The sequence below is a fragment of the Gavialis gangeticus genome, unplaced genomic scaffold (assembly GCF_001723915.1).
Source record: "Gavialis gangeticus isolate Ggan-Ray unplaced genomic scaffold, GavGan_comp1, whole genome shotgun sequence".
Classification (NCBI taxonomy): Eukaryota; Metazoa; Chordata; order Crocodylia; family Gavialidae; genus Gavialis; species Gavialis gangeticus.
The window spans coordinates 190,906,135-190,931,959 of NW_017728992.1; the positions used below are offsets into that span (position 1 = coordinate 190,906,135).

General features: G+C 42.5%; 1 protein-coding gene across 2 annotated transcripts in view; it reads right to left on the reverse strand.

Moving 5' to 3' along the window:
* ADCY8 (adenylate cyclase 8) overlaps positions 1-25,825 on the reverse strand; it is a 225,469-nt gene that overhangs the window by 7,511 nt on the left and 192,133 nt on the right. For both annotated transcript variants that reach the window (XM_019528169.1, XM_019528171.1), the window contains 4 exons: positions 22,719-22,800; positions 15,321-15,479; positions 9,592-9,738; positions 2,015-2,107 (listed from right to left, as the gene is read on the reverse strand). In XM_019528169.1, the coding sequence (XP_019383714.1) occupies positions 2,015-2,107; positions 9,592-9,738; positions 15,321-15,479; positions 22,719-22,800 (481 nt within the window). The remainder of the gene's footprint in view (positions 1-2,014; positions 2,108-9,591; positions 9,739-15,320; positions 15,480-22,718; positions 22,801-25,825) is intronic.

The window sequence follows — 25,825 nt, forward strand, 5'->3', positions numbered from 1 at the left end:
GAGGTCTTGTTTGACATCAGGAATTTGATGGGTAATAATGAGAATAGGCAGGAGATTGATAAAGCTACAGCAGCTACAGCAGTGAGGATAGGAAAGAGAGAATGTGGGTTAGGAGGAAAGATCATAAGAGCAAAAGGCAGGAAAGCAAAGGGAAAGCAGGAAGGAAACGGAGGAAGGAAAAAGGAGAGAGAATTCCCTTTTGCAGAAGCAGCACCTTTATTCTGTGCCGAAAAGGTGCCAGTCCCAGAAGGGTCTGTTTAGGAACGGGCAAATGATTTGAACAATTAGACAAGCTAGGCCATCAGTGCCTAATGATGTAGAGCAGTGGTCTCCAAAGTGGGGTGCGCAAGACGATCCATTGAGGTGCGGGAAGAAAATATTAGAACTTCTATTTATATAAATATACATATATTGGGGGTGCGTGCTCAAATTTTTTTTACTGATGGGGTGTGTGATCAAAAAAGTTTGGAGACCACTGATGTAGAGAATCCTCATTTTAAGGCTAAGTGGCCTGTTTGTCCATTGGTGGTAGGGTTGGAGTGCTGTTGTAACCATAGTGGTCCAGGAAATGTATGAGAAAGAAGGCTTTTTTTGGTGACGTCTTTTGAATATGGAGTTAACACAAGCTAGCATTTATTTGATTAGGCAACACTTTCTTCTTCTCCCAACCTGAATATCACTTTGGGCATAAAAGCTTGTCTAATAACTCTTCCCACTATAAAGTTAGTCCAAAAAATATACCACAAAAAAACCCTTGTTTCCCTCTGTCTAGTGGTGTTCTCTCTTCTCTAGCGAACGAAATAAATTCATGTGGAAGAGGCTGCAACCCTCTATGGTCATTTGTAGTCATTGAAGCACAGAGAAGGAGCACTGGTGCGGGAGGGGAGAGGGTCTTCTGAAAAAAAGAGGAGGGGCTGTTGTTCAAGGGAAAGGGCACTCATTCCCCAAAGGAGGCACTAATGTGAAGGCTGCTTAGAGTCTGGCCTGGTTATTTGGAATAAGTACCACCAAAAATTCCCAGTGAATGACTGGCTCTACTCATCATGTAGGAACAAAGAATGGGACGTGAACTCATGGATCAGTGACTCTAATCTTTATCACAGAAAACAGTATCAAATAACCCTGTTTAGACACTGATCTTATTCTTAGCACCATTCTTCAGGTGCCTGTTCTTTAGTACATGTGTTCTGCTCAATCCATTGACATTAACAGGAGGGATGCACACATGCTTATAAATCTCAGGGCAAATCAAGACCCATTCTGTTTGAGACAGTGGTGCCAAAACCCTGTGTTACCCCTTATAGTTCAACTTCAACTTCAGTTACTCTTTTTTGCTGCTACAAAACACCTGTCCTTTCCTGTATACTAAAACTACCCTGAAATAGATTAAATGTTAAAATGGTATTATCTTAAGCAGTCCGGAAGACACCATCCCCACTCTTGGACCTGCTGCAGATCCAGGAGGAGCAGGGCAGGGTCAGTTTGCCCCAAGTGGCACAACTTACCCCATACCAAGTGCATGCTCAGGCTCATGCACTGAGGCAAAAATCTCCAGCACAAATTTGTGCTGCTCCTATTCGAGCTGCTGCACGCGCACGTGCTTGCATGTGTGGACGTGTTCTCTATGTCTCCATCTCTTTTCCTCTGGGTCTATTCCTTGCCCTCCTTTTTTACACTACATAAAGTGAATTGCCCTCTGTACATCTGGAGTAACTCTATTGATATAAAAGAAATTATTCCAAATCTGCATCAGTGAGACAGAAAACAGAATTTGGCCCTATAATTTAAGTCGGAGGAAAGGACACATTATTTCTTCTACAGAGCATAAAATAGTCATTCATTTCGAGAAGAACCATGATTGGCAACTGCTAGAAGATCAAACTATCTCTTTTCTTTTAGTAAATACCACCATACTGAACAGCTAAAATTGATACTTCTATCCTTTACTTTGCAGGGCTGTATCACAGCAACATCTTTGCTTGTTTGGTTTTGTTTGTTTTCAAGCATTCCTTACCTGTTTTTCAGGTGATAATCCTGATACTGCCATATATGTGCTGCCAATGGTTTTAATTTTTTCTATGTCTTGAAATCTCTCTTCACCTAGTAACTAAAGCAAATGAAACACAATATCGTTACTGTAGTTCCTGACGCAAAATGTTATCTCGAGTTAAACTATACAAGGACAGAGACCTAAACTTATTATGCTCACAGCTTATTGTAAGGAAGGTCTAATTTGGCAGAACATCTTCTGTAATTGATCGACTGCATGGAATTCACTTGGACTTCTTTGGAAAAATTAACTTAAAGTTTTGCTATGCTCTGTGGGCCTGACTGGTATATCCCATCAGGCATAGTACAAAACACACCTACTCAAGTCTAACATACATTCAGATAATTGCTGTAGACATGAAACAACATAAACAAATGGGGGGAGGAGGTGGAGGAATTGCTCCAAAATGTTTCTAAATCTTAAAATCCTAGCAGAGTGCTCTCCATGGCCAAGTATAGACATTCTGTTTCTCCTGGGAGAGTCACTGCTTTCCCAGGAGGAACCACAAGCATACAGAGAGAAGTTCAGGATTTTTCTCTTGGAGCAAAATGGCCACTCCAGGAAAAGAAACCCAAGAACAACTAAGGTTAAATTACTCCTTGGACAGTTTGCCTTGGGTGACTGAACTTTTGTCCACATTCTCTTTTGAGAGAAACCACAGCACAGCCCTCCAACATCTCAGCATGCTTTGCTCCTGCCCCTCCTTTGAGGGAGACAAGTGTTTCACTCACTGGTTGTTTCAGACAAGCAGGGGGCAGAACATGCCCCCTTCACAATCTCCACATTGTGCAGAAAGGAGACACAGGCTGACTCTGAGCAGTCTGGGATAGCCAAACAAGGTGGCCCTATGCACTATTGCCATCTGTCTCCAGGCAGACTGAGGGAGCCCGCAGAGGACACTTATATGCGTACACAGGGCCCCCCCGCTGGTTGCACATTGTCAGCACTGCAAGCTGTCTGCTCTTCATGGGCTCAGCATTTGAATGTCTGTTCAGAAGCCTCTAGGTAAGGTTTCTTATCAGGAAAACGAGTCTGGGATAATTCTCCCAGATCATTTGAATGTGTGTATGCAGCCCACTTCAGGCAAAACTTTAACACAGCCTTACCCCTGTATTATATGCTCTGATGCCAACTTCTTATTCATGTGCCTGCGGTTTGCATTGATTAAAATCTAAAGAGATTACTTGTTTCAAAGAAGGGCTCATACCATAGCTATAACATTAAAGATGCACTTTCACTGAGCTAATCACATTGGACATCAGTCTGAGAATCTGGGGTTTTGAAAGCTTTGTGTCTCATTTATGGATCCCACACCATCTGTCTCTAATGGAATGTTGAACTGCCTCATATGTAGGGAATATAAAGCCATATGGTGTTTGGCACTCCTCCAAGGTTGGAAAGTCCAAAACTTGACCCATTTTTGTTTTTTTCAAACTGTTTTCAAAAGCTCTGTATGTGCTGTTTCCCTCCCCAAACATGCTCTGTATGTGCTGTTTCCCTCTGGTAATGAGCTGACCATAATTTCTGTATCTTGGTCCCCAGCTTGATTCCTACCTCAAGCCCTCTGAGGTGGGTCTGCCCCCTAACTTGGATGCCATCTCTCCATGATCTGGCCATGAGACATTCATTTATTCAGTCCTTCAATATGTAAATCTAATTTGAATCCCTGACAAGTATCTAAAATATGCCTTTATGAAGAAGATAAAAAGTGTTTGACTGATAGATGATTTGAGATAATTCTCTATAAATTATCTTCTATTTTGTCTTTTGTTATTTCTAAACCTCCTTTATATCTCGAGTCTATCCTTGTCAGATCCATGGAGTCTGACTGGCCAGTTGACACATGGCAGGCTGCATACCATATGATGCCTGCTTTGCATATTGAAGTCTATGTTTGGACTTCAGCCTGCCCCACAGATTCCTAGTGTGCTTATTGCCTTGCTCGTGAAGTCATATCCCAGTTCCCAGTTCCTGGCTTTGGCTCTTGACTCCTGTTCTGTTTTTTTACTTTGGTTCCTTCCTTTTGGTTTTCTGTTCTTGCTATTGCCTTTTGGAACCTGGTTTTTGCATTGCTTCATCACCAGGGATCCCAGTCTTGGTTGCTTCTAACTCCTGATCTTCACTATTGGGCCAGACCACCCAGAGCCTGCTCTTGTAACAGTCCTAATTTTATGCTTAAAACAAAGTTTCCTTGTTTTTCTCCATGAGTGGACTGTAATAACGAAGTAACCATGTTTAGAATCAGTTCAGAATCATCTTTTGTGTTTTGTTTGGAAGTTTTAAAAAATATTCTTAATGCATTCAACAAATTCCAAGAAAAAATAGGGCATAGTTTTGACATCTACCATTTGCCTAACAAGTAACCAGCATCCTGATTCCTGATTCTGCATTTGTCATGTATCCAACATCAATGGGACATCTGTGACATACAAAGAATGCAAGTGGGCTTTCTCAACTATTTATGATCTTCCAAGGTCCCTTCTGCACTTACAATCTATGAATCTATACATATGCAGTCATCCACCCTAGCAATCTTCAAAAAATGTCTTGACACCCACCTTGCTGGGATCATTTGATCCCAGCAGTCTTTCCTGCACACATGCAGGACTTGATGATCTGTAAGGTCCCTTCCAGCTCCTAACAATTATGAAACTATGAACTATAAATTTGCACTGCCGGCTCGTATTCATACTGTGGTCTATGATTACCCCAGGTCCCTTTCATTCTTGGTGCTAGTCAGTTTGGTGCCACCAAGCCTGTAGGTGTGTTGGGGGTTTCTTGTCCCGAGGTGGAGCACTTTACCCTTCTTGACGTTGAGATCTCTCTCTCTCTCTCTCTCTCTCTCTCTCTCTCTCTCTCTCAATATATATATATATGTGGATAGATAGATAGATAGATAGATAGATTGTTTTCAGTAGTATCCATCTGCATGCACCTGGACATATTTTGCAAGTGCAAAATAATCAGTGAAGCCTGAAAGTGTGACCCTGCCATTAAATCATAATCTATGATAATCTTCTTTGCGGCAGCAAAACATATCAGTGTTGAACACAGCATAAATCCTTGCAAGGTAAAGAGGAGGGGAAGTGTGGGGGAAGGTTCATGAAGTAGAAAGTCCTTATTAAAAACACCAGTACCAGTACTATCAGCACCAAGATACCAAGACCCCTTTAAACAGAAAGAAAGAGATCTCAAAAAAGACTCCAAGTTCTGCAATTTTCAGAACAGCAAAAATGTCAGTGTCAATATGTGATTCTTTTGTACATCATCTGTAGCAACCAGGGCTTGGCTCTGGTCCCAGTTTGTGGGGGCTGCTGTTATATAAACACTGAGTTATTGGAATATTCATTTTAGGTTCTGAAAAGTGGTGCTATAAAACGGGGATGGCAGTGTCCACATTTATTTGCCTATGTATGACATGCCTATCGGCACCCCTGTGCATACATACAGAATAAATAATCACAGACAAATGGGTTCTAAAATGACACAGTATCACTCTAGAAGACTCCTATGCCATTCCTGAACTCAAAGCCTCCTAATTTGCTCCATTAGACAGAGGCCTGCATAACCTGACAGTTTTAAGAGCAGCTACTGAAGGTCAGACTGGTGGGCCATGAGGCAATGCAGGATACAGAGCAAAGGTTCTCTGAGATCACCCAACCATGTGCCACCAAAATATCAACCCACCTGTGTGCAGGGGGGATATCAATTAAAAAAACAAGGTACTTTTCCCCCCAGTGGGAGAAAATGGCAACCTAAATAAAGACCTGACATTCCCTCACTCCATCAGGGATTTTTTTCATTCCACCTGCTGGGGATGCTAACTCAGCCTAGACTGAATGTCAAGATGTATTTTTTGCCTTGCTCACATGTCGTCTCCAGTGATAAGCATGCTGCACTGGCAGAATCTTTTAACAGTTACGGATGGTGCACCATCCAAACAATCAGTCTTGCTTTCAGATGCACTGGCTCTATATGACTAAAAGGAGTAATAAGGAGTTGCAGTCAATACCCCTGTAGTCAGCAGCTCCCAGTCTGATTCCACACAGGATGCAGACATGTTGACTAAGAAGTGGCTATTTCTCTGAGTCAGTCTTCTGGCTCTTAACAGCTAAGTGATTGTTTCCCAACGTCTTTCATTGAAGCAACACCAGAAAGCAATATTTTTCCACAGCTGACAGTGCTACTCTCAGGCTTTGCAGCCACAGCATACTGCCAAGGCTGTAAACAAGGGGCAGTATTAAAATGTTGGCAGGAAGTACCATGGAGCTCAAGGGGAATGGATACCCTCCACCTTAAATGAATACTGACAAGAAAATGTTCCCCCAAGACTTTCAGCTCTAAAATATTGCATCAGAAAATAGGAAACAATGACTTCTGTCCCCTTGCAGCCAAGTTTGTGTATGCATCCTCCATGTAAGAGGATTAAATCTCTTTACTTGTTCACTTAAAGCCACTTGGCTATGGACCACAGTCAAGCTGGAGTGAACTCATATATTCCACAGTAGAAGTAGGTTAGCAGCCGTCAAGGGACCACATCATTACATTTAATACCCATACCCCAAACCTATCTATTATTCAGCTAAAGATTTCTGAGACAAAATACAGTCCCTAATTAGGCCTTCATTAATTAGAAAGTAGGTGTCAGGGACCTGAATGTGAATTTTCATTAAGGTTCCTGGTGAAAGGGCTGTCTTTAATGATCACTGCTATAGCAATGTGAAAATTGCACTTACATGCATGATGAGGCTTTTTTAAAATTAATTCATGGCATAAACTTTGCATTAAATTTTGAGCCATGAAGTTTTTAATCAGATCAAAGAAAAACAAAACCATTAATATAGCAATGTACTGACAGCTGGGCAAAAGCTGAGGTATAAAATCAGATATTTATACCTACAGGAATGGCAGTGCAGAGGCTTAGCAGTGACAGTTCTTGCCATGAAGGAACAGTATTGGAAATTTTGTTATGCTACATCCGAATGTGCAAACACGACAGACTGTTCTCCTAGTCCTCCGTCATGTTCCCTACCTTACCACAGCAATTTTTGTACCCCTTCAACCAGTTCTGCAGACGCAGCCTTAATCTTGTTATCTGTAGTAATCTAGCAACTTTTCCCCAGATCCATCTCTCTCTCCAAGACCTTACAACTGGTAAATACCTCAAAGTCAAAATCTATGCCACTAACTCTCCCCTCTTGGGCTGTGGGGAGGTGTTGTCATTAAGACTCTGTTCTTGACTTAGAAATGGGTCCCAATTTCTGTTCCTGAACTGCGTTGGAAGTGTTTATGCCTCAGGTTCCCATCTGTAAAATGGAGATAACACTTCTAGCAGAGGGTGAATTTGTCAGGAGCTGTGAGGTGTTTGTATAACGATACTGAAGGTATTCCAAATTGCAGAATAATAAAAGACTCATTGGCTATAAGAGGAGAGTGAGAGGAAGTCTGACTTTTTGCCTAGGGGCCAGGGCACTCTCCTTGGAGGCCGAGGATGTGGATTTGAGTCTCCTTAGCCAAAGGAAGGAATTAAATCCAAGCCTTGCACTGGCTGGGTGAGAGCTCTCCCCACCAAGCTCTCGGATGGAATGGGGCACCACCACTATGGAATCAAAGGTGATATCCATCCTTGATCTCTGAAAGAAAGGGCTTACTCAAGAGTACATCTGAAGGGAAGGGGTTACTATATATAGATGGCTCACTAAACCATTGCCCAAGCCACTCACTTTTATCTGGACTTGGGAACTGGCTCTAGGAATTAGGATCCAGGGACATCTCCTGCCAGGACAGTGGAGAAATCCTGAGTGGAAGGATATACCCCTCCTTGATCTTCAATAAGGTGCCCATGCTGAGAAGAGTGGGATTTAAAATTGGAATTTCCCATTGGTTATCTTGGGAAAGCTCCTTGCACAGCACTCTGGCTTTTGTGGTACTGAGGTACTGAACTCTCCTCATGTGTAGGCACCCAGCTTAGAGTGGTGGGTGCTGTCATGGGGCCCAGGTGTCTAAGGGCATTGAAGATCTCAGACCCAGTGTATTGATTACATTCCCCGATATGGAATCAAATCATCTCCTCCTGGCTTCATCACTTCATCCCCTCCTGACTCCCAGATACAGGGTCTCAGCAGTCAGCAACCACTCAATATCCTTTGGGACTTTCCTCGGCGCCCATAAGATCAGGAAAGGGCAGCAATAGATTCCTGTCTCCATGTTCTTCTTCATCAGGCCTCAAACTTATCTCCAGTCTTCCCTTCCTCAGCAAAATCCTGGGGTGAGATGATTTTTTTCTGAACCTTCTGAAGTCGCTTTTCCAAAAAACAATGTCTTGGACCAGGAGCTCTCAAGCTTTGCCATCCTGGAACTGACCCTGGCTCTCCAGCAGGAATCTAGACCCTCTTCTGTCTAGTGAAATGGAAAGAGCTGGGCATTCACAACCTACTGAAACCCTTTTGCAGCTCCCACGTAGAAATCTTCTATACGGGATAGCTTCCAGACCAGTTGCTACCCACTCCACAGTTCTTAAACTCTCTTTCTTCATGAAATTAAAGATCTTCTCAGTTCTCAGACACCTTTCAGTTCTCTTCATTTTTTTCCTGAGCTCACTGCAGGGTTTAATACCATCTGCTCTGGCATCCCTATTAATTGAATGGCAGAGTCTGTGATAACTTTGAACAGCTTGCTCCCTGTTCTCACTCTACCCTCCAACTGCTCCTTGCTCACAACTGGCAGTGGTTACTTCTGTGCCATCAAAACTTTTGAGGTCAGAGCTAGATGGACTTTTTTCCTCTTGCATATCTTAGCCCCCTTGGCCTCCTCACTGAAATCAGCCCTGTTTATCTTTCCTATGGAGATGATACCTAAATTTGTCCCTTTTACACTTTAAATCCTCGTCTCATTCTTTTCTACCTATATCTCAGCAATCACTACTTTCACCAAGCAGCTTAGTCCAACTAGGTGAACCCAAGCTACTTTCACCAAGAAGCTTACTCCAACTAATGAAACTATATTCTACCTACTGATCAGACAATATCCTTAATCCAAACAGAACAACCTCTCAATCCTCAACTACCACCTTCTTTCAAGAAGATGGAGAAGATGACTCTATGAATCTGAGTATTTGTTCTGATTCTGACCATTATTTTGGCTTTCATATTCCTTATGTCCATAAAAACATCTATATTTCATACAAGATGGACCACTCTTTTGTAGCAAATACCTCCATTGTCTTACTCTTTCACATCACAATATATTCCATATCTATCTATTTATCCAGGCATATTAGAAGAGATAATTTCAAGTACACAGGTAAAGATCTAAGGAACTCCATTGATTCTATTCTTCACCTTAATGGCATAATTAAGATCAGTGTTTGGCATTCTCCGTACAGGAGCATGAACATTTTGACGAAACAGTAATTGTAGTAATTTCTAGCCAGAAATAGCATAAAAATGTCAATATTTGTGCTGGTACAAATGTTATACCTACTGATTTAGGTGTTTGCTATTTAAATCCTATCGAGTCCCCTCTCTGATAGCCCACATTACCTCATCAAAGTCTGCAATAATTTCATTCAGCAAACGCAGACACTCTACTCCTTGGTTATTCATTTCAGTCTGAGAATAGAAGTCAGCAAAACCAGGGATGGAAGCAAACATCACACCAACAGCATCATAGGACTGAGAGTACAATTCCTAAAGGAACAGAGGAAAAACATAAATTGTAGTGGAAATTTATACCATTAGGCATGATGGCCAGGGATAAGAAGTGAATTGTCTGCAGATAACCACCTGTTTCTGTAATTTTATTTATGTAGAAGTGAGTTGAAGATATGGCATTTCTTACATATTAGTGACTACATAGATTTTCAATGAGATCACCAACTCTCACCAATACTTTCAATTCTGTCTTGAAATGCAAGATTTTGGAGTTTTTCTTAAAGCCCAAGCTCCAGGAATTATGTGACTGTAAAAAAATACTAATGAAAATATCTAGCTTTCCAGAAACATTTGAAAACTTGACCCCTAAAGACTCAAAGGCCAATAAAAAGAATACCACATAAAGAGCTCATGATTTTTCAGCCAATCTCATGATTTCTTTGAAATGATAATATATGTGTAGATTTACTGATTATGAGGTCAAAGAGACCAGCGTGAACATTTAGTCTAACCTTTTACATAAAATACAGACCATGGGATATCTCTGAATTAATTCCTTTGTTTTTTAAAGAAGTTCTCTAGTACAAAAATCTGATAAGGATTTAGAAATTGCTGGTGATAGGGTATTTGCCACAATTCTTGGTCATTGTGCAGGATCTCCAGGGAGGATCCACGATGGGCAGGATCCTGTGGGAGGCCAGTCTGAGGGGGAAAAGAGTCCAGAACAAGAGTCCAGGTTTCTTTGTCTTTTAAAGAAACCTTACTGAGGTTGCAAAAATGAACCATCCCAGTGCGCAGGAAGACTAGCAAGTATGGCAGAATACCAGCGTGGCTTATCAGGGAACTCTTCAGTGAGTTAAAATACAAATAGGAAGCTAATAAAAAGTGGAAACTTGGACCAACAACTATGGAGGAATAGAAGAATATTGCTCAAGCATGCAGGGATGAAATCCAGACACAAGTTGGAGCTGAAGCACAATTGGAGTTGAAGTGAGCAAGGGATATGAAGGGTAACAAGAATGATTTCTACAAGTATGTCAATGGCAAGAGGAAAGTGCGGGTCTCTTACTGAATGGAGGAGGCAACCTAGTGACAGAGGATGCAGAAAAGGCTGAAGTGCTCAATGCCTTTTCCACCTCAGTCTTCACAGGCAAGGTCAGCTCCCAAACTACTGCACTGGGCAGCATAGTTTGGGGATGAGGTGAGCAGCCAACAGTGGTGAAAGAACAGGTTAAGTACAATTTAGAAAAGTTGGATATGTACAAGTCCATGGGGCTGGATGCAGTGAACCCAAGGGTGCTGAAGGAGTTGGCTGATGTGACTGCAGAGCCATTGGCCATTAACTTTGAAAACTGGTGGCAATTATGAGAGGTCCCAGATGATTGGAAAAGGGCAATTACAGTGCCCATTTTTAAGAAAGGGAAGAAGGAGGATCCAGGAAACTACAGACAGGTCAGCGTCACCTCAATCCCTGGAAAAATCATGGAGCAGATCCTCAAGGAATTCATTTCTCAGCACTTGGAGGAGAAGAAGGTGATCAGGAACAGTCAGCATGGATTCACCAAGGGCAAGTCATGCTTGCTCAAGTAGATTGCTTTCTATGGTGAGACGACTGGCTCTGTGGATGTGGGGAGAGCAGTGCATGTGATATACCTTGACTTTAGCAAGGCTTTTGATATGATCTCCCACAACCAGGCTGAAGGGTAGGGCCAGGATTCAGTGTGACCAAGACAAATTGGAGGACTGGGCAAAAAGAAATCTCATGAGGTTCAACAAGGACAACTGCAAAGTCCTACACTGAGGACAGAGCAATCCCATGCACCAGTACAAACTGGGGGTCAACTGGTTAATAGGGCTGTGCGAGGCTTCGGACACAGCTTCAGATCTGGAGAAGCTTCGGAGGCTCTGGGGACTGAAGCAACACGTCCGGGTGGAAGTGCCGGCCTCATTTGGCTTTCCAAAGCGCTTTGGAGCCACCTTGGAGATCCGGCCATAGGGTATAATGAGGAAACAATAAAAAAGCTATAACTTTGTTGGTTTTTGTTCAATTTGGATGAAATGTTCAGGGGTAGTAGATGAAGCCTGCCAAGCTTCAAGAAGACCGGTGCAGGGGTTTGAGGGCAATGGCACTCCAAATTCTTGAAAGCCAAACTCATGTCACATCTAGGCATTACAACATAGTGGGGTGAAAACTGCAGGGGTGGTAGCTCTTACCGATGCCACAAAGCCTGCCATGTTTCAAGAAGATAGGTGCAGGGGTTTTGGGGCAACTGTACCCCAAATTTTTGAAGGCAAAACTCCTGTCACATTACAACACAGGAGCGTCAAAGCTGCAGGAGTGGTAGCGGTTGCTGAGGCCACAAAGCATGCCAAATTTCAAAATTGGTGCAGGGGTTTGGGGGGGACCTGCCCCTCAAGCTGCAGACAAGAAAAACTGGTGCCATGGGTGCTGTGGGACTGACTGTGTTTGTCCTGGGGCGGGACGGGGCTGAGCTGCTGTGTTCCCAGTTACCCATCAATCACTCATGATTCACTCAGGGACCAGGGACTCAGGGACCAGCTCAATACACAGGACCCAGCTACTACATAACTACCAAATGAGCAGCAATTAGCACCTACAAAGCCAGGCTAAGGAGAGGAAAGACTCAATACAGACAATCAACTGCTCCAAGACGGACACAGTCTTGGCACCAGTTTTGCCCGTCAGCAGCTAGGGGTGCAGGGCTCCAGATTTCCCCCTGCACCCATCTCCTTGATAGCTGGCAGGCGTCACAGCAGGGGCCACCATCCCTGCAGCTGTCACCCCGCTGTGCTTTAGCATGCGCAGTGTCACCCATGGCACCAGTTTTGCTTGTCTGCAGCTTGGGGTGCAGTTCCCCCCAGACACCTGCACCGATCTCCTTGAAACTCAGCAGGTTTTGTGGCTTCAGTAAGAGCTACCATCCCTGCAGTTTTCATCCCCTGTGTTGTAACACACAGCTGTGACATGAGTTTGGCTTTCAACAATTTGGGGTACAGTTCCCCCCAAACCCCTGCACTGATCTTCTTGAAACTTGGCAGATTTTATGCTCTCCATCTCTGCAAATTTCATCCAAATCGGACAACAAACAACAAAGTTATAGATACTTCATTGATTCCCCATTATACCCTATCGCTGGATGTCTGAGGTGGCTCCAAAGCTTTGGCCGGATGGAGGTGCAAACCTGGTCTCGAGGTCCCGATCTCATCGCAGCCATCCAAAGCAGCTGGATCCGAAGCCGGATCAGACCGCTGCCGACTTGCACAGGCCTACTGGTTATTAGGGAGCAACGGTCTCAAGTTGCAGCAAAGAAAGTTTACGTTAGATATTAGGAAAAACTCTCTCAGGGGGAGGGTAGTAAAGCACTGGGACAGGTTACCCAGAGAGGTTGTTGTGGCATCTCCATTCCTGGAGGTTTTTAAGACCTGGGTAGACAAAGCCTTGGCTGGCATGATCTAGTTGGGGCTGGTCCTGCTTTGAGCCGAGGCTTGGACTAGGTGTGACCTCCTGAGGTCCCTGCCAACCCTCATTTTCTATGATTTGTTGCAACATTAAAAAATTTGCACCTTGGTTCTATTATGAATGTATTTCATTTTGTGTTTGTTCCAGAAACTGGAACATGCTATATCTTTGTCTGATAGACTGATGACCTCATTTGTGAAATGGTGTTGTCTGACAGGCAAGAGGTCTGGAATCAGGATTCTTTATTTCTGTTATTATTTATTCTACTGACTTGGTCTACGGTCTGAGCAAACCTCTTATCCTGTCTGTTCAGCAGTTTACTCATCGATTAAAAAAACAAAACACAGGGCTAAGGATCTTAAAATCTTAGAGAGTATTAAATTCATTAATGTCTGTAATACACTAAGTCTCAGGAGCACAGCTGACTTTTCCTTCCCCCAACCTCTTCTGTGCTTCTGCAAAAACAAGTGAACCTACTGCAGAGGCCAGAACTTCCTGTTTTGCATATACGAGTTCACTTATTACTTAATTAGTTTCCTAATTGTCAGTGTTGAGAGCATGTGAATGAATGAGCGTGCATACACATACACACGTATATTCTCTCCCTAAGTCCTGCATATAAAACCTAATCAGCTGAATCTTTGGCTGCTTGGTCTTTCTATTTTTGGCAGGCAGCATCAAGGCAGAAATAATAAATCCAAGAAAAAATGCTTACAGTACACTTTTGAGAATTCATTTTTTGAGAGCATGGGGAATTAACTTAATAGTCAGGCATGAATTACAGGATTGACTGTACTGAAATCTGCCAGACGTTAATGCCAGCCAGCTCATTCATAAATCCTTCCCAAGTATAATCACTCCAGGAAATTGCCTTACAAAAGAAGCAGAGGTGGTGGCTGAGAATACAATTTCAAGTCTATTGAATACATCGGCACTGACCCATTGGGCATTTACTCTCAATGCTTCCACTGAAAATTATTCTAGTATTGACTATGAATGTGTGTTTTTTATCTCAGTGATGGAGTAGGATGGAGCCCATATTCTCCCAGAACCCACAGCATAAAGGTGACAGAACACCATTGACTTAAAGTGGAGTTTAGATAATTCTTCAGGTGCTTTATCTTTGTTTTCTCCGTTGCGTACATACACATGTGCACACACATTTTGCTGAACAACTTGTTTTTCCTAGCAGTTGTTTCCCAACACTTGTTTTTCCTAGCAGTTGAATTTTTGCAGTGTATGAAATTCTTCAACAGGTAGCACCTTCCTGTGTAACACTTTCCTAGCTATATTTTAAACACATATTTTTGAACAAAATGACTTCCTGTCGTTTTCTATCTCTATTTCCAAAAAAGAGGAGTCAGAAACGCATTCCACTATAACATAAATAGCCTTCTTGTTGCTGGACTCTTGAATCCAGAAACTGGTTCTTGCAAGGCAGTTAAAAAACTGGCTAGATAGCCAAATCCTATTTTTGTTTTACTGTAGAACATACTCAGCTTGGTCCTTATGAATGCTATTTTTGAGCATTTAACTTATTCACGATCATGACACTTTCAAAAATACATGTTGGTATTTCTTTCGTCCCTTGTCTTTTGAGATCCGCATCAAGAATCTGAGGCACCCAGGACCAGCAGCTTTTATTACCTTCTTGCTGTGTTTGAAAAACTTGTCCAGTGCAACTCCCTCTCTAATTAAACCTTATGTTTAATATATACTTATTAATTTAATTCACACTCATTGTGATGCATTCTTGAATTAGGTGACCACATGCTGCTTGTTCTAACCAGGTCATGTTTTATTTATTGCACAAGGTGGACAATTAAAAAAGGACCTGGGAGATCTGAGTTTAGTTCCTAGCAGTAGCACAGATTTCTTGTGTGATGCTGTTAGGCAAGCCTGTGACAATGCACATGAAGCAGAGGATGAGGTTAAGGTTGCAAAGGTATTTAATTAATTCTAGTTTTTCCCATCTTTTGACTACTGGACTTTGTAACATTGAGGTTATCTGCATGTCATAAGTGCCAAATATAAGCCATAACTCCATAATTCTAGCAACCTCCCAAAGGACCTCCCCTCCCCTGCCTTTTTTTTTAACTGTTAGGAAAAAAATATCACAAACAAAACTGATACATACTTCATTATCTCGATCCTTCTCCAAGAAGTGACGGGCAACGTGACTTGGTAGAATATTTCGTAGCATATTTTCATTGTGCTCCCTTAACTCCTTCATTTCATTGATTTCTTCTTTTGCTTGAACACGCCACAAAAAGTCCAGCCTGGCTGTGTATTCCAGCTGTGAGTACCAAGAAAGGCAAACGTTAAAACCTGACAAAAGAAGCCTTGACATCGTGTTGTCATCATGGAAACCTGTCACTAGTATCTAAATTATTTCAGTGCTGTAGACAATGGCACTTTGACTCCTAAATAATTTGCTTTCATTGTCCCCAAAAAAAAAAATCAGCATTTTGCTACATACTGCAAGAATCTCAAAGGAATCTAGGGCTTAATAATGCCTGTCATCTCACTATCTCGTATTCAGTGGCTGGGAAATGTCAGTAAGTTATTTTCCCTCGAAACACCTCTGCATTTGTTATAGGATGACATTATGGAGTCAGGCATGAGATCAAGTAGCAGGCAAGGATGTTAAGTTAATATCATCTGCTTCTCACTCCTGAAAATCAGAACATATGCTCTCTTCTTTATAACTGTTTTCAGATTAAATGAATTGCACACAAAAGCAAAATGAAGGTGAGTCAGGATACTCTAGAGGGAGAGGTAATTTACCTCTCAATGATAAGTGTCCTTCTCTCAGCAAAAGCAAGTTTAAAAGCTCAACATGCTTCAAGGAGGGCTTTCAAGTTTGTAATGATGGAAGTGAGATGCTTCTGCCAGGGCAAGCAGGCATATCCTTTTGAAGTCTTAGGTTGACTAGTGGGAGATTAACTTGTGCCTCTGTGGCTCACAGGGCATCGTGTTCTGCTTCCAAGGTCTGCAAAACTCAATTTCCTATTTCAATTGTATGAGCGCTTAGGACTCCAGTCATGGGCCATGCCCCGCTTGTGTTAGGGGCGGTACAGAGACAGAATAAGCAGCGTACAATGTACATATTAGAAAAGAGGCAAGAGATGGATTCAGACAGGAGCAACTCAAGGAAACAATGCCAGCTGCCTCATTAGTGGGGATATCTGCACATAGGCTGCATCGGGTTTGTCAAGTTTTTTTATACCTGTCACATTCAAGGAGATTTTTAATGAGGTATTGGAAGGAAGATGATGAAGTTGCTTAAATTCTTTTAGGGCTTCAGGACAGGTGCCTGATTAAACTATGGGGGTATTGAAAATAATGGGGCTATGCCTATATATGGATGCTTGAAAGGTAACACAAGAGAAGGAAAAGAACAATTTCTGATGTTTGGGATGATAAGACAACAAGCAGCAGCCCAACCACTGGAATGGGAACACATTCAATAAGCAAACAAACACATTTTTTAACTGTGAGGTCAGTCAAATGACTTGCCAGCAAACACAGCCAAGGGTTTCATCACTAGAAATATCTGGGAGCAGAGCAGACAAGACACTTGGCAGGTGTGTTAAAGAATAAATTGGTGCGGAAGGGAGAACGAGGTACTGAAACTGCATCTGCCTGGTGGTTCATCCAGTCTAGTATCATGTCAACAGGAGCTGTGGCACAGGATAACCTAACTCAGCAGGAGCCAACTTTTGGCAGGGATGCCACCATTTAGCCCTGCGCCCTCTCCAAGTGCCATCCCAAGCCCCTTCTGCTCCCCAATCGTTTGCTGCGCTTTCTGTTCCCTACTCTGTGCTCTCTGCCCGATCTCCTGCTCTGCTTTCTGTTTCCTGTCTTGTTCTCCCTGCCTGATTTCCAGCTCTCCCTTCTTCTTCCTGCCCTGCCTGCTGCTATGCTGTCTGTCCTTTCCCTTATCTGTTGCGTGCTACAAACAGTGGCTGTTCATGCCACTTGTGGCGCTCATGCTTCAGATTAGCCATCCCTGACTTAACCCCAGGGATGGGGGTCTCTACTAACTCCCAAAAGCTAGAAATAGGTTTAACCTTTGAAACATAAAGCACAGACAGACTCTCCAAAACTTGTTTTTTATTTTTGCAATAGTTTTTTTTTTAGGTTTTTTATGACTGGCTGTTGTTGTCCATGATACAAATGTCTAATCTCTTTTTGTACCTTGCTTCACTTTCAGTCTCTGTTGTAGCTTGTGTCAAGGAGTCCCATAAGCTAATCAGGCCCTGTTGGAAAAAGTATTTCTTTTCATTAGCTTTTCATCTGCCTTCTTTCAACCTCTTTGACTGACCCCTTGTCCTTGCATTACGGGACAGGAGAATACAAGATCCTGATTCACTTTTTGTGCCCTAGCAGGATGAAGAAACCTGTATCCTCTATGTGAAGATGGAAAAGGCATGAATACGTCAGATCACTGCGTGAAGAGAACTGCAGGCAAGTTCTGAGCCATAATTTGGTACTTTTATTTTATACAATAGAATGAAAACAAATAAAAAAAAAAAAGAGAACAAAACAAAACAAAAAAACCCCAGTATACAAAAATTTAGCCCTGGTGGAAAATAATTACCAATGCTGGGATCATTTAAAAATGGGACTCTGAATACAGCCCAGAAGCTCAGTAGCTAATCTTTATATGTAGGCCCCAAACCATGTTGAATAATTTTTACACTTGCCACTCAAATTCTGTGTTCTTTCTTTGTTTTCCTGGCAAACAACTTCTTCCGGTATTTTACCCCAGGGATGACCGTATGTCACTTTAGGGTTTAAAGCAGGCTCTATGAATAGTTTACAAAGGGACATTTTTAATGAAAGCTCCCTTATCAAAGCAACACAGATTTTTAAAATAACTAGAAATGCAGGTCATTCTCATCTGTGAGCAACTGGAATGGCCACGCTGCGGTGTCAATAGAAAACACTAATTTCAAGACCTGCATCACAGCCCTTCTGGCTTTCTGGTCCTGCCGTGCCATTCCTAGAATCAGGGCTATGTTCAATAGCAAGTAAAGAAAAGAGAATAGGTATATTCAGGGAAAGCCCAATAGCCCAAAGGAACAGGGATATCACCCAGGAGATAAAACACCACGCGTAGTGAAAGCATAGGGCACTAAAGCACATAGTTCAACTCAGAATATTTCAACTTGAGTTTAGTTTTGTGAGGAGGCATTTAGGAATGACATCTCTTGAGCATGCTCTTTCCCCAGAGGAAGCAATGGCATCATGGAGTTAAACACATGCTAAAGACAGGGCACTTGCAAAGTTTTCTCTCCCTTCTCGCTGCACTCTTGGTCTCAGGCCTACGACTTACCCTTGAGCAGTGGAAAGACCCAGTGGGGAAGCACCCGTTCCTAGAGAATTACCCTGCACTCTTATAATGGGGGGTGGGGGTGGGTTGCTACACCATCCTGCATTTGAAGACCTCTCTCCTTTTCCCTCAGTTTTCCATGCTCTCTGGCGTCTGAGATGATCTCCGTTTTTTTCCTTTCCTCACATCCTGTCTTTCTTTCGCTTTTGCTTCCAAACAATGTTCCTCCCTGCAATTAATTACAGGCTATGCTCCAGGAACATGGATGTTTCAGAAGTGGGAGGATGGGAAATACAGCTGAATGACTGGCCATTAGTCCGTATGTATGCATATGCTCTTGTTAGTGTAGGTATATCTACCCAGCAAATTCACAGGTTAGTTTATTCTGCTTCTCAATTATATTTTACATCCTTTGCTAAGCCTCTTGCTACCTTGATTGAGTATGATGGCATGCTACTGGTACACAAGCTACAGTTATTACTACAATGCAGTCATACTACCCTGCAGTCATGAATCGTTCAGGGTACAGTTTCCTTCAACCTTAACAAAAGTCTTTTCTTATCAGTGTATTCTACAGCAACATATACTGTGTTAAAAGATAGGCATGCACTTTCTCCATACTGCAGGGCATTTTAAATCACAATTATTTATTAGTACAGGATTTCCTTCCTATGTCTGTGTATGTATACAAATGTATCTAATACAGAGTTTACTACATGTACTCATGAAAAGCTATCTAGAGACACTTGCTCAAAGCCAGCCACTAGCAACCAAAAATGAATCTAGCCTACAATAGTAAAATCTTCCACGAACTAAAGAAACAGCAACAGTGAGTGGCCTCAGCTTTATAAGGACTCCTGTTAGGCCTAATTGAGGTGGAGTAATAAGTGAACTTAGTTCAGCTGTAGGCTGTTTGGTATCTGCTCATGGTTAATAAAAACCTCAGTTTAGCAGCACAGGAAATGTGTTAAATTTAACATTACAGGATGCATTATTCAGGGAGTAAGTACCTGAGAGCATTTCCTAGAGAAATACATTTACAGCATTATATTTTTGGTGAGTTTTAAAGGATTTTTATACATTTATGCCATTTGTGACTTCTAATTTTTTTTGTGAGCTAAACACTTCAGCAAAGAATAGATCTGAAAGGCTAAAATACCTTGTTTTGTATGTGATGGCTGGTGGGGAGAGGGCAGAGCATTTTTGCAAATGAAAACCAAACTTAATACTTTTAGAATATGATTTTCAAGTTATTTTTTATGTTAAATGGAGTTGCTAGCATGGAAAATATCTGGTTTAGATGGCTGTTGCACACTGCTAATGGAACTATTTGTAATTAGAGGTATAGCATGACAGATTCTCTAGACTTCTTGGCTACAATGCAGATGGATTTGAAAGAGAACACCAACTTCCTGTGACTAGACAGCTTCACTCGATTTAGATTTTTATCAAGATTTTAACATAAAATCCTGGATGTGCAAAATAAGGTCGTAGATTTAAATAAAACTTTGCTAGGCTGTATAAAACATGGAAAAAGGATAACTGTCATGATATGGAAGGTCCTTCATCTTGTCTTAACTCTGACTAGTAAATCTTCCTAGAAGAAGGCCAATTTCACTACAGGAAGTATCTGCAGTATGTAGGGAGCTCAGTGATATACCATTGATAGTATAACCAAGGAGAGTATTTCCCCCTGCAGTAGGGACTTCTGTATTTTGCTTCTCTTGTGCACACAACCCCTATAAAATGCTTGTTTTAGAATGCAAGTTAGAGCTCTGTTTGTGCCATGGTTGCACTGGACCGGGAGTGCCTTGACTTGATTCTCCATGGGGCCGGCCAGAATCATGGGCTCCAGTGCCAAGTTGCTTCTTCCTGGAAGCAACTCTCTGGACTCAGATTAAAAGCAGCCAGAGTGGTGCTTTCCTCACCTGCAGAAAAGAATACACTGCAGCCTTTAAGAGCTGTGGCAAATTATACCTGCCCCCACCAGCCTGGCTGGGGATGCACTGCACTGAAATGAAATATCTAAGGGCTTGTTGGACCTTAGGAGCATGAGTAGAAACACAGTCTGCTGACTCATCCAGCAGTGCAGTCATGATGTGTCCAGTGCGCTCTTGCTCCAGGTAGTAAATCCTAGAAATGAGGCCACTGTGGAGTGACCCTGAGTGCGCACCCAGTACCACTTTCGGACAAGTTCACTGGTATGTGCTCAGGGCTAGTCTAAGATGGATGCTGTCCCAGGGCGATGAGAAGGGGGCAGGAGACCCCTTCCCCAGTGCAGGTTGCGGCAGAGACAACACATTGCGATGCTGAGAAGAAAAGCCCTGAGAACAGGGCAAATTTACTTGCAGGCACAGCCGGGCTGGACGAGCCCCAGAGGGATGGAGTGCCCGCGCGGTTCACCAGCCGCTTTTCTCTGTGGCTGGGACCAGTGCATACTGATGATGTCATAGGGGAACACCGGTCAGCAGGCGGGAAGGCGGTGGGGGAGAGTGTAGCAGGGGTGCACCGGGATGGATGGAGGCCCCGGACACAGCCAAGGGGGAGGGGGCTGAAGAGGGACCCAGCTGGAGGGTCCAAGGCCAGATTTAAAGGGCCACACCATCCTGGATAGTGAGGGAGTTGGCCAGGGGGAGGACACCAAGGGATGGTGAAACTGGTAGATGCAGGACATGTGAATGAGGAGTGGGTAGAGGCCCCTCCATGGACTTTTGGTTCTTTAGTTAAACTTTAGTTACCCCAAAAGCCCCCTCCAGGGTCAGAGGGGAGGCCATAAGGCAGACGCTGAGGCTGAATGGGCTGGGGCCACTCAAAAGAGCTCAACACAGAGAGGCTAGGCCCACCAGTAAGGCCATCACCCCATCCTGGGCAAACCTGAGTGGTGGGGGAAAAAAGACTATTGTGAGCTCTAGGGGCCAGAGAGGGAGGAGGAAACCACATTGAAGCAAGGCTGAATCACCCATTGTTTGGTGGCACTGATAGGCTGGTACATGGCTAGGGTGTAGGGGAGGTGGAGCTTCAGGAAAGCCCACTAGTGACGATGCCTGGAGTGTTCCCCATGACAGAAGGAAACCCTACTACTAAACAGAACACCCCAGATGTGGCAGGCGAGTACCGGGGTATCCCCCACGGAGAACATGACACCGTGCCATGACAAACAGAGCCACCCACACAGAAGGCTCCACAGAAGTCAGGGAGGCACAGATGCATTGCCTCCTTTCCAGGACTGGCATGAGTACAGCAGGAGCCAAGGGTTGGAGGGTGTTCAGAACTGGCATTAGGAAAGCGGGAGCCAAGAGCTGGAGGGTGCTTTTTTGGTGGCATTTCTTGAATCTTTATAGATAAGCCCTACCTGTTTCCCCTGAAGCCCTGGTCCTCCACACTGTCCCAGTGCAGCTCTAATGAACTCTACACCAAAAGTTAACCCTGCCTAGCTAGGGCAGCGCTAGGGGCTTGGTCTTCTAGTGTTTATTCACAAAAGAGATCAGGTAACGTTACCTGGATATTTTCTTTACAGGCGTGCACTGTCCTGGGAAATTCCTCTTGTACAACCCTGAGAAGTTTGTACTTCATTAGAGATGGACATATCCCTGGGCTGGCTTTCCAACACTTGGATAAGGTTAGGGGCTTACAAGATCCACAAGTAGGGAGGGGTTCAGGTTCTGGTCCAATTTATCCAAAATTATGAAATTCAAAGGCATCCCAGGTAGGAAGGCTGTACCAGGGGAAGAAGGGTTCCAGCATAGGAGATGGGGGGACCTGTATTCAAGTTCCTGCCCTATCATGGACAACGTGACTGTGGCCAAGTTATTTGGCATCTCTGCAGTGCTTCTTCCTTATCTGTAAGTTGAAGATCCCAGTACTTCCCTATCCCACAAGGCTGTTACACAGACAGTGAAGCATTTATATACCATGTTAATGAGAGCCATATATGATCCTAAGATGGATGATTTCACATTTATTCTTTCTCATTCTATTAACAGCTTTGTAATGTGGTTCTTAAGAATCACAAAATCTATGTAGAGAGCCTTCTTTAATCAGCATTTGCTTATGGCTAATTAAATTATTAAAGGTCAGATGCTCAACTGGATAAAAAATATTTGCTTCAAATGGCAGCTGATATTTTGAAAGTAATTATTGCCATGTCTTGCAATTACAAGTTGTAAAGTGAACAGTTAAAGTAAAGGTTGGGCTTACTTGTTGGCCATGATAAAATACGGCTAACAGGAACATTGCCATCAGTAGCAAAGATGCCTCCTTTGTGCCCAGGAAGTCTGTGCTGGGGAAAAAAAAATCAAAATATAATGATTATTGATCTGCCAATGTTTACTGTAATCACAGAGGGTTTTAAGTTAGTAACTGTAGCCTTTGCAGAGCTGATTACAAAGAAAATCATATCGGAAAATATAACTAATGATAATTAGGTCTACAGGGACAAGACTATAATTAAAATAAATATTTTATGCAGACCTGCACATGTAATGATTAAAGTGTGGCCTGTGATAATCACTCTGAAGTGATTTGTCTCTCAGGTGGTTATCATAGTGGCAGTGAAAAGTAAAGAGAGGAGCTGCCTTTACTGAGGCATATGTGCTTCAGTCCCAAACCAAGCTTGAGAGCTGTGCCTCAGGATTATCTGCAACAACAAAACTTACCTACAGAAGAAGCCTCTGATGAGTATTGTCCTACAGCTGATAAGTTCAGAGACAAATTAATTGCATAACTCACCTAAAGTATCAACAAGTCAGCTGCAAAGTGAAGAACAGAACCCAGGATTTGTGACTTTGAACGTATCACCAACTGAGGTGACAGAGTAGAGGCAATGCCAAAAGGCCATTTGGTTAGATTATGCCCTACACCTTTACATTCACTGTCTATGAAAATTCATGTAAAAAATTTTTGCTTACACAGTTATCCGGGGTTGCCTATTCTTCATTCCTTTAACTAAAAGTGGAGAAATACATTAACTTAGGAAGAAAACGGAATCCATTTACCATTTCTTATTCTCCTGAAATTTCAACTCACCCAGTAAGGAATTGGAAATGATATCACCGGATTTAAGTGACTAGACTTGAAATCATGAATAACAAATGGTGAGATAGTTAAGTGATTAGTTTATGTACAGTCCAAATGGATATTTGTTCATCTATTATAAGTAAATTATCAAAAATAGTTATTCATAAGGGAGATAAATGTGTTGAGTAACTAATTCATGAAAGATACTTTTACCACTTCTTTCAACCTGTTTGCTCATTCTGTTGGGTTTTTTTTAAGTAGCTAGAGAACAAATGTTGCTAGAGCTGTCTTCATATGCTACGGTCCTCTAAAACCACCAAAACCCTTTTCAGTGTGACAGCAGAATCTTTTTAACTTCATAAAAGATCAGTGTATTGGGAAACTTCAATACTTCCACTAAATGAACGAAAATCCATCCTTTTGGTAATAATTCCTTCTGGCAAAATTATGGATTTTTGGAGTGCTTTAAATAAATTACATTTTTTTCTTCTGCATAAGTATCTCCTCAAATGTGCCCTCTTAATGACTGCTGTTGTGTATCCATTACTATTTTATCACTATCACTCATGGTTTAGATTGCCTCAAGATTGCAAGGAAAACTAGTTTTTACTGGAGGTCCTTGGGTTTAAGTCCTAAAACTAAGCCTTTTTTTTTTTTGTATACATCAACTGAGCTACATTAATAACAGTATTTGAATAATCCTCTTCACTAGGCTAGATATGAACAAAGACAACGAAGATGTATTCATAAAATAATAGGTGCTCCATACTTCTCATTATAACTGATGGTAATGCAAGCTGACTATTAGTATTATTAATGTGGTACCTAGAAGCTTTATTCAAGAACCCCATTGTGGTTGGTAATGTAAAAACACAGAATACAAGGATGGCTCTTGCTCCAAAGACCTGACAATCTACATATAAGACAGGACACAGCCGGCAGATGGGGGAACATAAAGGAACAACGAGAGTGTTGGTCAGCATGAGGCACCGCTCTCAGCATAGCAGCTGCCCAACTTCTCCATAACCATTGGCAAAAAGAATTTTAATGAGAGCTTTGAAGGAGGATAACGAGGTAGCTTTGTGGGTGCTTATGGGACTTCCTCCCAAGCATGAGCAGTGCCATAGAAAGGATAAAGGTGCTTGTTGGATAATCTAAAATGCAGATGATGGAAGCTGTTCTCCTGGGCTGACCAGAGGCAACTTTCTGATAGTGACGGAGAGATGAGAGAAGGCATGGTTGGGAAGCAAAGACAGGTAATTTATATTTGATCTGATGGAGGAAGAGGAAATAGTGAAGGGATAAGTAAAAAGTAGTAACAAGGTCAGAAAAACAGGAAAAATGATCTCTGCAGAAGCATGCTGGATGCTATGAACAGGGCAGGATGGCATTAGTCAGGGCTGAGAGAGAGAGCTGTTGCAATAACCGAGATGTATGATGAGAGCTTGGACAAGAGTTGCAGCTGGCTATATCTTAAAAATGTTATGTAGGAAAAAACTGGCAAAATTTAGGGATGACCTGAAGAGAGGACTGAATCTAAGATGACAGACAGCTTCCAGGTGGCCAAGCAGGATGGTAATGTTGTCCATAGCCTTCAAAAAAGAAGGTGAGGGAGATCTTGGGAGAAAGTTTAGGAATTCTAGTTTAGCCAAGTAGAGCTTGAGCTGATGGACAGACATCCACCAGGGGATAGCAGAGAAGCAAACCTTTTGGGGAGCAGGAGAGCTGAACCATGGCTGTAGGCCAAACAGGAAAGTGAGGACATAAGGATCATCAACATCCAGGTTCAAGTGAGAAGTGGGTGGGAAACAATTTTCCTGCCTGGTGAAAATTTCAGGAGTTCAAAAATGTTCCTATTCCACATCAGGATGAAACGAAGGCTTTTTGGGAAAGATGCAACCTACATTACCTAACTGCACAATAGCTATGGCAGCAGCCTCTGAGGCCTAGGTGCAAGACTGCTTTCACTGATTCATACCAGGGACCTGAATCTCAGGCTGTCCCCATCCAATTAGAGACCATCTCCAGCATCATCAAAACATGGATGTGAGAGACTGAAGTTCAAGTCCATGGCTTAAATTAAGCAGAACATGGATTTGAATGTGGATTTCCAGAATCCCAACAGAATGCCCTTGTGATTGTTCATTAGTCATTATGAGGTGGGCTTCTGTTCTCCTCTCTCTCTTTTTTTTTTTTTTTCATGGAAATCGTTAACAGGTCTTGGTTGCATCCCAATGTGGAATGAGAGTGTTTTATTTCTTGAGAAGCTTCGCAGGGTGGGGGAAAAA